The following is a 13576-nucleotide window of genomic DNA, read 5'->3' on the forward strand; positions in this document are numbered from 1 at the left end:
GTGCTAAATTTTTTTTCAAACTTCGTGAATTAAATAATTATGTTTTCAACTTCCACGTTTAAGGAAAAACTTCTATAATATTGTAACGAATTTAGCGCAATTCCGCTTATTCCAAATCCTCTACTAACGTTCGAATCACTAAACTGTTGAATAAATAAATCCACTATTCAATAATGCAAAATGGCCTTTATTAAAGTACTTCACAATAATACTTCTACTTCTCAACAGATAGCGCGCTTAAACCAAACTGATTACTGATTCTCAGCTTTACCTCCTTTTATTCTCTGTGATTTCCTCGTTCGCATACTTCTAGGCGTTTCTATTTCTAGACTTTACTACTCGTTTACCAGCTATAAATTTCTCAGCTATAACTATAGATGCACGATTGTTATAGCTTCTCGCATAGCCAATGCGCGTGTATATGTTAGTGATACTTCCACAGATGATTGCCTACTTTTGGGAGTATCTCAGATATATGCATGTGTTTGTGCGTTGCTCTCCGCTGCTTGTATGAACACATGTATAGACATAATGATTGATGTGTTGATGTGCATACAAGGCACTGCTTAGAATTGGCAAACCAGTTTCTGACCGATATTTTGGTTCCATTGCCATTGAAAAAAATTCTATCAAAAAAATCTGAGGATGCTTCACCAGCCACCAAAGCGGCATCGAAGGAACCAAAGGCTTCATCATCTTTCATTTGTGCTCTTCTTTCTCTGCATTTTTAGTACACTTCTAAGCATGTTGGCACTTTCTAGTTTTCACCACGTAAAAGCTATCGAAACCAGAAAAAAAGTGGAAAAATTTTTTGAGTCATAAACCACCTTTTCATAGACCTGGTCACATATACTTAAAGCGTGCACACGAAAAAAATCAACTCTTTCTAAATTTCCATTTTTTTCTATTTTCAGAGATCACTACTTCAGCAGCGCCGGTTGGGTGAGTGAAACGGAAATCTGTATCGTTTGGCTAAATCGCCCACAAAATATTTCAGTGGTCAGCATTTGTAAGAGTCCATTATTTATGTGCGTTGAGGTAAATATAAAAATGTATTCGATTAAGAAGAAACTACAGAAATACATATCTAAATGCTTCGTGTGTCTATATGTAGTAGCATATGTACGTTAACCGTATTTATATTTGTGTTAGTATTAGTTTTAGTATCACTCAATATTAAGTGTTATTTATCAAAATTTATATGCGTCCACACATACTTAGCTATTATACGAGAATTGAAACGAACATTTATCCTGGTGATTTATTTTATTTATTACATGGATTATTATACCGCACATGGCTATTTTCATAATACACATATACGCGCACACATATACATATGCATATTGATGCGTTGAATAATGGTTTGTGCGGCCTTTTTAGACACATCGTGTGAGCGGCGATGGACGCGGTTGGGTGGATACGATTTCAGTGCCATTGTTTGCGGCAAATGCAACTTCCTATGTTGCTATATCACCATTGCGTGATGGTAATTCCGGTGAGTTGAAATTCCAGCAGTAAGTAGTGCAGAAGTGACATTTGCAATGCTCACACACATACATGTACGAACATGGTCACTTAGTTATACCCAGTAGTCAAATCAGACAGGGTAGTATAACCTTTCTTCACTGTAGAAACAGCATGAGGTAATCGTAAAATGCTCATTATTGGAAAACAAATTCTTATAAAAAAGTTTACTTTTCAAAACTAATATCATATGAGAACTTTTTTGTCACAAAATTTCCGAAAATTGGGATGAGACGTACTAAACCATCTATTATTTTTATCCAACAGATATATCGATTTTCAACAACAAAAAGGTTTGCTTTTAAAATTAATAAAAAAATTACAAAATCAGATTTTTTCCAGCAAAATTTTAAAAATAAACAATGTATGTCTCAAATATACCATATATTATTTCTTATCTTAAAATACCGACCTTTAATCGAAAATTTTCTCGTACAAGAAAATATTAGAGATGAGACAAAGTAAAACAACGGTTACTTTTTATCGATTTCTATGTAAAAAGTTTACATGCAAATTTTGTTTTCCAAAATAAATATGAACATTAGAGGACGTGATTTTCTTGACAGAAACATGTTAAACATTTGGATGAGACATATTTAAGCATCGATTAGTTATTATCAAGAAAAGATGGAATTTTATTGTGTCAACATCATTAAAAAATGGGGCTGATAAATCATATAAGCTCGATTAATTTATGTATATAAAAAAAATATTAAAAAAAAAATTAATAATTTAAAAAAAAAATTTTTGGAATTTCTCAAAATAAAAATTAAGTCAGAAAAGCCGATTTTTTTTTTTATCAAACAAGCAAATCCTACAAACGATTAATTTTATCAAAAAATATTCATACAATTTTTTATTAAAAAAAAATAAAATTCTTTAAATTCTGCAAAACATGAGTGAAGTTAAAAAACGCCGATTATTTTTTTTTTACTGAATAAAAAAAATCTTTAAAACAAAAAAGCGAATTGATTAAGAGCGAAAGAGATTTTTTTTTTAACAAAATGAAGTTTCTTTATTTAAAATTTTGTACATAAAAAATTAAGTCATAAAAGTATCGCAATTTTCTTATGTTAAAAAAAAAATTGGAAACCCCGCAACCAGTTTTATTGTTTTTGAGAAAAAACCTTAATTTTATTTTGTTAAATGATTCAAAAAATAAAAAAGAATAAGAACAAAAACAAAAACGAATTGATTTTGGTGGAACAATCGGAATTTATCTTTCGTAAAGAATAGGGATTATAAGGCGACAGCTGTTTCGATTATACCTTGTAAATCTCTTCAAAGCCTTTTCTCCCGGGAGTGGGAGTCGAAATGGTTATAAACGCATTCGCAAGTTGAAATGGTTATAAACGCATTCGCAAAAGGCTTTGAAGAGATTTACAAGGTATAATCGAAACAGCTGTCGCCTTGTCCGTCCTGATGTCACGTTGTTTAAATTTTTCCCAAATTATTAATAAATTATAAAATTAAAAATTGCTTGAAATAAATGTTTTCATACATTTAAAGCGATACGGGCAATCCCCGGCAAACTCATATAAATAGGGATTATATTTTACTGAGATTTTCTTCTGCCAACCGATTTCTTTTTACAAACACAAAAAAAAACATTTATTATTAAAAAACTTAAAAAAATAATATTATTATTATTATTAAAATCCGATTATTTGAAAAAGAAAGAAAATTTGTTTTTCTCTTCTGCTAAACGATCGCTTTTTATAAACAAAAAAAAAAACATTTTTTGTGAAAGAACTTAAAAAAGTTATAAAAAACATAATTAAAATCGGTTTATTTCAAAGATAAAAAAAGTTATAATATTGAAATAAAATGAAATGGTTTTTATTTTTTTAAATTGTACGAAATAAAAGAACTTAAAAAATTATATAAAAAATATAAATAAAATTCGGTTATTTTGTAAAAAAAAAAAGAAAAATTTTCTCCTCTAGTAACCGATATCTTGTTTTTAAACAAAAAAACATTTTTTACGAAGTAACTTAAAAAAGTTATAAAAAACATAAATAAAATTCGGTTGTTTTCAAGATAAAAAATTTTTTCTTTTGATTTATTTCATTTAAATTCATTTTATTTTATATTTTATTTTAATTTATTTTATTTTACTCTATGTTATTTTATTTTGTTTAATTTTTGTTTCATTATACTTTATTTTTTATGTTTTGTAATTGTATTTCTTTAATTTTATTTTATTCGATTTTATTTTGTTTAACTTTATTTTATTTTATTTTATTCTATTTTGTTTATTTGTCATTCATTTTTTTCAGTTTTTAAGTACTTGTAGTAGGTTTTTCTGTACATTATATAATAAAATATTTCTTAAATATAAGTTTCAAAATTCCTCTTCTAAAATTTGCTTCCTATACTTTAACGCTGATTTGACGTACTGATTCAATGTGATCCAGTTTTTACCATTTAGGTATTCATTAATCTCTTGGTGTGTTAATACACTTTTTTTAAAAAATAATATTCTATATTCCATAAGTACGGGACAACTACTCAGAAAGTGTAAAACGTTTTCTTCATTTCCCGATTTGCAAATTGGACAGAGATTATCTGGCTGCTCAAGATGAGGTGCGTAATTTAGTTTCAATAGTTCTCTTCTTACGCGAAACAAATTGCTGATCGCATATATGTTAAATTCATCTCTAAAATAATTAAGCTCGCAAAGATTATGTTCGAGGACGGGGTAAGTTCGTCTTACTTCGCTAGCTTGAGCTTTTAACAGAAAATGTTCCCTTTTCACTGCATCTATTTTAGCTAATATATTGCGGTGCCAATGTCTTCACAAAGTGTTATCATTTATTAGAATTGGTTCACCGTGCGCATTGGCAAGTGCATCCCACTTTTGGAAACATTGAGACCTAGTTTCTAGCAAGGGCATTGCGATTAGCTTGGAAGACGGTTATTACCTATTTCCATAACCCTGCAAATATAATTGAAATGTGTTTTCAAGAAGTCAATATACAATTCTGGGAGTCCGGTTTCGAGATGAATCATATAGTTCGGGGTGTTACGCGGTAATCTGAACAGTCTCTTAATAAAGTACCTCAGCAGCTTTTCTACTTCTTCGTAATATTCAATTCCCCACACTTCTGATGCATAGCCCAATACTGTTCGTACAGCTGCTTCAAATAGTTTGTACTTATGACTATGAGGAATTTATTTTTTAGACAAAAAAGATCCCCAGGTGCTGTTTATAGCGTATTTTGCTGATTTAAGCTTACTTGACAAATGTTTATGGTACGATGCATTGTACGTTATAACTACCCCTAGATACTTGTATTCCTTAACCTTCTCCAACTCGTGTCAACACAAATGCCACTTTTCATCTCTAAAATATCTACCTTTTGAGCCCCTGAATATAAGTACTTTTGTCTTATTTGTATTTATTGTAAGTCCCCAGTCCCTACAGTACTCCTCTAGTTTGTTGATCATTTTCTGTAATTGTTTTGGGGTTTCTGCTAAGATAACTACATCATCGGCATACATAAGTATCTTTATATGGATGCCCCCAAACGTAATACCCTTTGGCAAGTGATTCACCAAATCGTCCAGGAAAAGCGCAAACAGTAATGGGCTAAGTGGGCAACCTTGTTTAACACCCGCTTCTATTGAAAACCATTCTGTGGCAGTGCTACCATCCCACACCTTTGCAACGTTATTTTTGTAGAGACTGCTTATTAATGCTGAGGTATGCTAGATAAACTAAAAATATGGTCAATTGTAGAGTATCCCTTTCTAAATCCCGCCTGGAACTCACTTAAAAGCGTATTCCTCTCTACCCACGCCGCTAACCTTTCATACAAAATGGAGGTAAATATTTTTGCAATGGCATTCTGAAAGGAGATTCCTCTGTAATTATTTGGGTCATTATGTCTCCTTTTTATTTTATTATTTGTTTTTATACTTTGTTTTATTTAATTCTATTTTATTTATCTTTCGTTTTATTTTATTTTCTAATTTATTTTATTTTACTTTATTTTATTTTTGGTTATTTTATTTTCATTTGGTTTTATTTTATTTTTATTTTGGCTTGTTTATGTTTTTCATTTATTTTTCATTTCAATTTTTATTTTTAATTCATTTAATGTTAATTTTTCTTTATTTTATTTTATGGTGTTTCATTTTATTTATTTCGTTTTATTTCATTTTACTTTGTTTCATTTTATTTTATTCTATTTTCTTTTAATTTATCATTTTTATTTTTTTTTTCTATTTTGCATTTCCTGAAAAGATACAAGATCAAAAGAAGCATATGAGGAAAAATGGAATGGTTCGTGATATGAATAAGTTATACAGTACGAACCTAAAATATTTTGACTAAGCCGAGTTTCTCGGAAATCAGAGTGTAATTTTTGTATTTTAGGTGATTTCAATATAGGAGATGTGAGCTGGGCGCCAGTGGGTGAGAGTTTAACTTTGAACCCCAACAATGTAACTAGCTTTTCCGAAACGTATGTTGTTGACAACTTATTAAGCGTCAATCTTACCCAAATTAATGCAATTTCAAATAAACTGTTTAAAACATTAGATCTAATTTTTTCTCGACCCTCTGTCATGCCCCGGCTTGCATCATGTTCCTCTTGTCCTGCAATTGGAGTTTTACGAATTTAGAAATGTCGACTTAGATTTGCTACCGGATAATTACTGTTTCAAAAATTGCAACTTTAATGCCATTAGCGATAGAATCAATTTGCATGATTGGGATGCTATATTTTCTGGGAAAAGTGTAAATGAATGCTTTGATCTTTTCAAAGTTAAAGTCAATGAAATTTGCTCCACTTTAATTCCTCGAGTGAAAAGGAAATGTTACAAAATACCTTGGTATACAAGAAAGTTGAAAAGACTTAAAAATTTAAGAAATAAGTTTTTTAAAAGGTAAAAATTATTGAAAATGCGTCTTCGTAAGGATAAATATTTATTATACTCAAGTAAGTTTAAATCTTTGAGTGAGAAACTTCATAAAGAGTATGTTGCTAAATTTGAAAGGGATATTAAGTTAAACCCTAAATCTTTTTGGCGTTACGTTAAGGCTAAAAAGTCGTGTGCAAGTATCCCATCTCAAGTTTCTTATAATGGGAACTCTGCGTATTCCCTCGGCGAAGCTGTCAACCTCTTTGCTTATTTTTTCGGGGCGAATTTTGAGACTGAGACGTTTCTCACCGAGGAACTAGATACGGAAAATGACACCACTATTAATTTTGGTCAATTGTCCCTGACTCTTGAAGATGTCGTTTGTGGCATTTCGGTGATCAAGTCGTCAGTGCAAATGGATGTAGATGGGTTCTGTTCTTTTTTTTTTTTTAATATTGCAGCAGTTGCCTATCCAATCTTATTAATTTTTAATAAATCTCTCAGGAATGGAGACTTCATAAACGCTTGGAAGGTAACGTCTATTACCCCGATATTCAAGAGTGGTAATAAAAGCAATGTTGCCAACTGCCGTCCTATTTCTAAACTTTCAACTGTTTCGAAATTGTTTGAAATTGTAGTTAAGGATAAAATATTCTTCGCAGTAAAGACATTGATTTCACCTAATCAGCATGGATTCATGCCTGGCAGATCAACTGTAACTAATCTAGCAGTATTTTCTGAATTCTGTATTTCTTCATTTAATAGGAGGGCACAAGTTGATACTATCTATACCGATTTTTCGAAGGCTTTTGACAAAGTCAACCATTCATTACTAATATCTAAAGTTGCTGGCTTGGGCTTCCATTCTAGTATGCTATCTTGGGTGAGGTCTTACTTGGCAGATCGTAGCTATGTTGTTGCTGTAGATGGTATTTGTTCGCGGTCGTTTACTTCTGGTGTACCCCAAGGGAGTGTGTTGGGTCCCTTATTATTTGTTATCTTTATTAATGACATACGTCATTGTTTCAGTTATGCTGAATTCTTATTGTTTGCTGATGACTTGAAAATTTTTGCATCAATCACGACTCAATCTGAGTCCACTATGCTCCAAGCTGATCTTGATAACGTAATGGACTGCTGTAGACGGAATCGTCTGCTTTTAAATATAAGTAAATGTTTTAGTATTACCTTTGCTAAAACTCGAAATGTTCTTCCTGTTTCTTATCATATTGGGGACTCTACGCTGAGGGTTGTTGATGAAATATCAGATCTTGGTGTAGTCTATGATGCGAAGTTTCTATTTCACAGTCAGATTAATTATGTCATTGCGAAGTCTTATTCCACACTCGCGTTCATTCGCTGTTTCAGTATGGATTTTAGTGATCCTTATACTTTAAAACTTTTATTTACAATCCTAGTGCGGTGTAAACTAGAATATGCTGTGTTCATTTGGAGGCCGTACCATGCCTGTCATATAGACCGACTTGAGCGTATTCAAAAATATTTTTGCGATTTGCCTTCCGGTCTTTGCGTTTTCACGATCCTGTTCCAACATACAGTTCTAGGTGTCTTTTAATTAACCTTAAATCTTTAGTGAGTAGAAGATCAATGCTTTCATTCACATTTTTATATGATATCATCAATGGGACGGTTGACTCGCCCTATCTTTTAGAACGTATACGGTTCAATGTACCATCGCGAACCCTTCGATGTCACGATTTTTTCTGGTTAGATAGATTTAGAACGACTTATGCTTCCAATTCTCCAATTGCTAGGGCAAGAAGGGAGTTTAATTTGCTGTATTCTATAGATATTGATTTTGCATTAAATAAGTTTAGGTTTAAACTGCTATTGAATGAAATAATTTGAATATTTATTATTTAAGATATATTAGTAAATAGTCTATAATATGAATAAATAAATAAATAAATAAATATATACGATTGTTTTTTAAAAATACGTCTTAGAGACGTATCGTTATCTTTTACGTGACTACAAATTTTATATGTAATTTTTGCCTAAAACGGTATTTTTAGCTAATATTTTTTTAAGTATAGTTTAAAACAGTTAAAAAAAAATGTATTTTATTTTAATTTTTTTGCTATAAACTGAGGTCCTTCAAAAAGGCTGATTTTTGCAAGGACAAGTCCAAGACAAGTCAACCTTAATTTTTAATATATTAAAAAACCATATTTTTCTTTAAAAAACATTTAAAACAAGTGAATATGTATCAAATAAATGATTAAAATAAACACAAAAAAAACTTAATTTTTTTGTATAGGTATCTTTAGGGTCCTTAAACTTGAACACGTCTCTCAGACGTGCGTTATCTTTCTAGGGAAAAAAATAACGTTATCTTTCTAGGGTTAAAGATGCGTTATCCTTTTTGGAATGCGCTCACAGCAACATAGCCGGAGTAAACACAAAAATTATATATCTGGAACTGAAATTGAGAGTTTTAGTCCAAAACTTACCAAGCTATGGGAAAAAGTTCCAAGTATTTACGGGATAAAAAGTTTCCACCACTTTTCTTTAATCGATAGCAACTATATTGAAGCCGGTCGAACAGCTTTATCTTTAAAAAAGAAGATTAAAGTACAGTAAAACAAAAACATGTACGTCATTTAGTTTTAATTTCTTTTTAGTATTTCCATTGCTGCACTTGAAATGTAATTTCCGTTAATTTATTTATTAGAGTTTCAATAAAAAATAAAAAAATGAAATTGGCCGATTTACCATATGTTATTCACTGAGATGACCATCGTGGTATAGAGCTAATGTATTGACCTTTCATACAGATGATCCAGGTGCAAGTCACGGCACAAGCAACATAAAATATACTTTACCAGTTTTTCTAAACGCAGTCAGCATATAACTTGTAGGCCCCACCAATTTGCAAGAAAGATTAAAAATTGGTAGCACACCACAAATTGGAAAAGAAGCTTTGCCAAAGACTCCTTGGAGGTATATCGCGTAAAATATTTATTATTATTATTAATCGAGAAAAAGATGTCGCGCCCGTTATGTCGCGTCCGTAACCGTTCTTTAGCTTGTGTCCGACGTTCTAAACAAAATTTTAAATTTCGTAAATCTACAACCGAGGGGTATTCTTTAAACTTTAATCTCTAGTTTAAGGAATATAAATGTTCGTCTTAGATTCGCTAAGTTTTACGTAATTTCAAGTGCACTAAAATTTAATTCTATTTAATGTCGCGTCCGAAGCACATTATAAATGGATGTATATAAGTAGTTAGGTGTTAAAAGTCCCGAACAATTTTATGGAATGAAGCCTTCTGGCAGTGCTTCACAAACATTATAAATTGCAACAAGTGCGCTGCTTGTATTCCAATTAAACCAGTATTAAATGCATACGAATGTCGCGTCCGTTAACCAAGACTTGCCCATATGGAAGTCTATATCTATCTCGAGTAGTTTATACCTGTACAACCAACCGTTATCCAATCAAAGTTAATATACTCTGTGTGCAAAGCACGCTGAGTATAAAAAGCATTTCTCCATCATAAACAGCTGCAAATTTGAATTTCCTTCTTTTTTTTTTAATTTCAAAAACATGAAGAATAAACATTTTTCTATTAAAGAACTCTAAAAAAAAATACCTTAAAATGGGATATTATTTGTCAAGAAAAGTAAATCAAACAATATAGAAAACAAATGTGCTTTATCACAAAAAAATTTTAACTTTTTTGTGATGAATTCGTTAAAAATTTTAGGGGTGAAACAGCTTGAAAACCTGATTATTTTTTTAATAAAAAAATAATATCCATATTTTTTTTAATAAAAAAATGTTTTCCAGTATTTTATCTCAAAAATTATAATTGTAGACCAAGATCATGACGAAAGCCTTTCTAAATTCACTGCTGGGTATTTGGTAGTGAATTGCACACAAACTCCACAAATTTTTTGTTATTGCGATGTCACAACACTTTTTCATTGAAAAAAATAAAATCTGAAACTTTCTTTCATTTGCCATTCACCAGGCTACTTCCGGCATATTGTGCATGTGCATGTGGCCAAAAAGCGTGTACTGCCGCTAACACATGGCCAATACGAAGTGAATGAGTTGCTGCACTGGGATCAGCTCAATAACTGGATGTAAGTACAGGCTCAACCCCCTCCCTCGCTTCACACAATCCCTTTTATCTACATACACACACGCTTACTCTACTTTCATCTAACTCTCATCTCACACTCTTTTTCGCCTGCCAACAGCTACTTTCTTGGTACGCCAGAACGCCTGCCGGGTCAGCAGCATTTATATCGCGTATCCGCATTGCCGCAACGTCATGGTTCACCGCTCCAACTGCCCGATTGTCTGACATGTCCAGCCCAACTGCGTAGCGGTGGTGCTGCGGGCCACGAAGGTCACACAAAACCACAACCAAAATTAGTCACCGCATGGGATGATGGTTGGGAAGATTCAGATGAACAACAAACTCTGTCGCCACCAACACTCACAACTCCAGAACACAAACGCCCGAAAGCATCGGCACACATGCATCTTCCACCGAGTGATTGTCTCTATCATACAGCCTCCTTTCCGTGGACTCTACAAGCGCGTTATGTACTTATCGAATGTTTAGGGCCACTGATACCTACAACGGGAATTTATGCAATAGCAGATCTATATGCAAGTGAGGCGGGTGGCGTGAAGAGATCGAATGGCAAAAGGTTTGAGACACTCGAACTACTTATGACGGTGCAGAATAACACAAACTTGAGGGATAAAATGTTACGCACCGCATTACCACAAGTGAAAACTTTTCCTGTCATGATATCGGGTGGCTATCATGCGCAAGTGCGTCTCTATCTACCGCCAGTGCTGCGTGAAGATGAGATTACACGTTATCCCACTATTTTACATGTTTATTCGGGTCCGGGTACACAGTTGGTCACTGAAAAATGGCATATCGATTGGAATACTTATTTAGCGGGGACAAAGGATTATATTATAATTGAAATTGATGGACGTGGCTCAGCGGGTCAGGGCTATCAGCTATTGCATGAGATCTACAAGCGTTTGGGTTCGGTGGAAGTGTCTGATCAATTGGAAGTAAGCGAGTATTTGCGTGATAATTTACATTTCATTGATGGTCGTCGTATGGGTGTTTGGGGTTGGAGTTATGGCGGTTACACGGCGGCTTTGGCGCTAGCGGGCTCACAATCGATATTCCAGTGTGGTATTAGTGTGTCGCCGGTGACGAATTGGAAGCTTTATGGTGAGTGATATGTGTTGAGGAACTGAAATTTTTGTTTTTAATGGTTTAGCCGAACAAGTTGCAAAAAATGTATTTCTATAGAATTTTCACCCTGTGTATCAAAAATTTTACTTAGGACAAAATTCAATTTCTACCAGTTAGTTTAAAAAATAATCGCCCTGTGGATCGAGTTTTAGATTTATTTTATATACTGGCCATGATTTTTTTTTTTTTTTTTTGGAAGTAAAAAAATGTTTTTTTCTGACCACCCTGTGATTCGAATTTTTATATGTCCCTTAAAGTAAATACATCGGAGTGCATTCCCAATAGTGCTGAATATTTGCGATTCAGTTCTTAAAATTAGTAAAACGTTTTTTGGACCACCCTGTAGACCTAAGTTTTGCCAATATCAAAAAACTGAACTTTACAGTACATACCTAAATATTCAGATTATTTAAAGTATATGTGATGTTGATATAGGGTAAATATCAAAATTTACGAGCATCTTCCGCATCTGCAGTGTCTTTCAGACGGAAATTGTAGCCGGGAAGAAAGCAGCAGTTATTCTGGAGAAAACTTGCTTAGAGAATTTTTTTAATTTTTTTTGGATAAACATGGCTTATCTTATATTAAAACACCCAATACCGAATATTATCTAAACATAATAAAAAACACAAGTGCGACGTATATTCCGGTATTTTTTTAGGCGTTCGAAGGAAACTTAAAGAAAATATCCGGAACAATCAATAGCACCAGATAGTCAGGCCTGTTCTGAATTCCGATTCCGATCAATTTTTTCGGAATCGAAATGGATTGGTGTTCTCAATTTCGATTCCGACCAAAAATTATCGGTTTGAAAAGTATTGCCTCCGAGCAGTCGGAATGAAAATTAATTGGCAGATTATACACAAATGTTCCGATATTTGTCTTTCAAATAATTTTTTTTTAATTCTTCATTTTATTTGGAAGAGTTGTATGTATTTTTTTGTTTAAATTTGAGTTAAATTGGCATAATAAATCTTTCTTTAAAAACTTCTATCAAGAAATCTATTAGGCAAACAAATCGATGCTGATCGAAATGAAGTCGACCTGTTCTGAATTCCGATCCAGCGCATTTTTACGATTCGCACGCACGTCTTCTTTCGTCTGCGCGTCCAAAAACCATATCTGCAGGCATTTTTTAATTAAAATAAAATTTTATGATACTTAAAACAAAACACATAAACAAAAACAGCCGATTAAACTGGTTACCGAATCGGAATGAAAACGATTCGAAATCGACTTCGAATCGATTTTTTACAATCGGAATTGAGAACACCAAATAGAAACCGAGTCGAAATCAATGTCGTTTTACTTTTCATTCGGATTTCGAGTCGGAATTCAGAACAGGCCTGATTATATCAAAAATAAACATTAAGCCTTGAACAGAACGCCTGACTTCAAGTGGCAAGACATTTATAAGCATGCATCTCGCATTGTAGGGTGGCATGGGATTATCAAAGTGTAGAGGTTGAAGAGCAAACCGTATGAATTTCCGCTGAACTCGTTCAATTCTTAAAAAGTGTGAAGAGTATATCGGATTCCAAATGACTGAGGCATATTCTAACTTTGAACGTACTAAGGAATTATCCAAAATCTTTTTGGTATACGGATCTTTGAAATCCTTCGCATATCGTCGTAAGAAAGCTAAGTTGGCATAAGCGTTTGTTATAAGAAAGTTAACATGATTAGCAAAGGTAAAAGACGAATCAAAAATTACGCCAAGATCACGAAACTCATCAACTGAGGCAAGCGTTACGTTTGAGATCGAATACACGGATGAAAGGATATTCATTGACTTAGTAAACGTTATGTGACAGCATTTACTAATGTTGAGTCGCAGGTTATTTTGTGAAGCCCAATCGTTGATAGCATTCAGATCTTCCTGCAGACGCAAAGCATCAGAAATACTGGTGATCTCACGG

At 32.9% G+C, this 13576-nt stretch overlaps 1 protein-coding gene across 13 annotated transcripts in view; it reads left to right on the top strand.

Moving 5' to 3' along the window:
* Dpp10 (Dipeptidyl peptidase 10) overlaps positions 1-13576 on the top strand; it is a 346391-nt gene that overhangs the window by 314948 nt on the left and 17867 nt on the right. For all 13 annotated transcript variants that reach the window (XR_010949406.1, XR_010949405.1, XR_010949412.1 and 10 more), the window contains 4 exons: positions 915-1038; positions 1384-1498; positions 10395-10509; positions 10627-11633. Coding sequence is in view for 1 of the 13 variants with exons in the window: in XM_067764960.1 (XP_067621061.1) it covers positions 915-1038; positions 1384-1498; positions 10395-10509; positions 10627-11633 (1361 nt within the window). In the remaining 12 variants the exon portion in view is untranslated. The remainder of the gene's footprint in view (positions 1-914; positions 1039-1383; positions 1499-10394; positions 10510-10626; positions 11634-13576) is intronic.

This window comes from Eurosta solidaginis, chromosome 2 (assembly GCF_040869045.1).
Source record: "Eurosta solidaginis isolate ZX-2024a chromosome 2, ASM4086904v1, whole genome shotgun sequence".
Classification (NCBI taxonomy): Eukaryota; Metazoa; Arthropoda; class Insecta; order Diptera; family Tephritidae; genus Eurosta; species Eurosta solidaginis.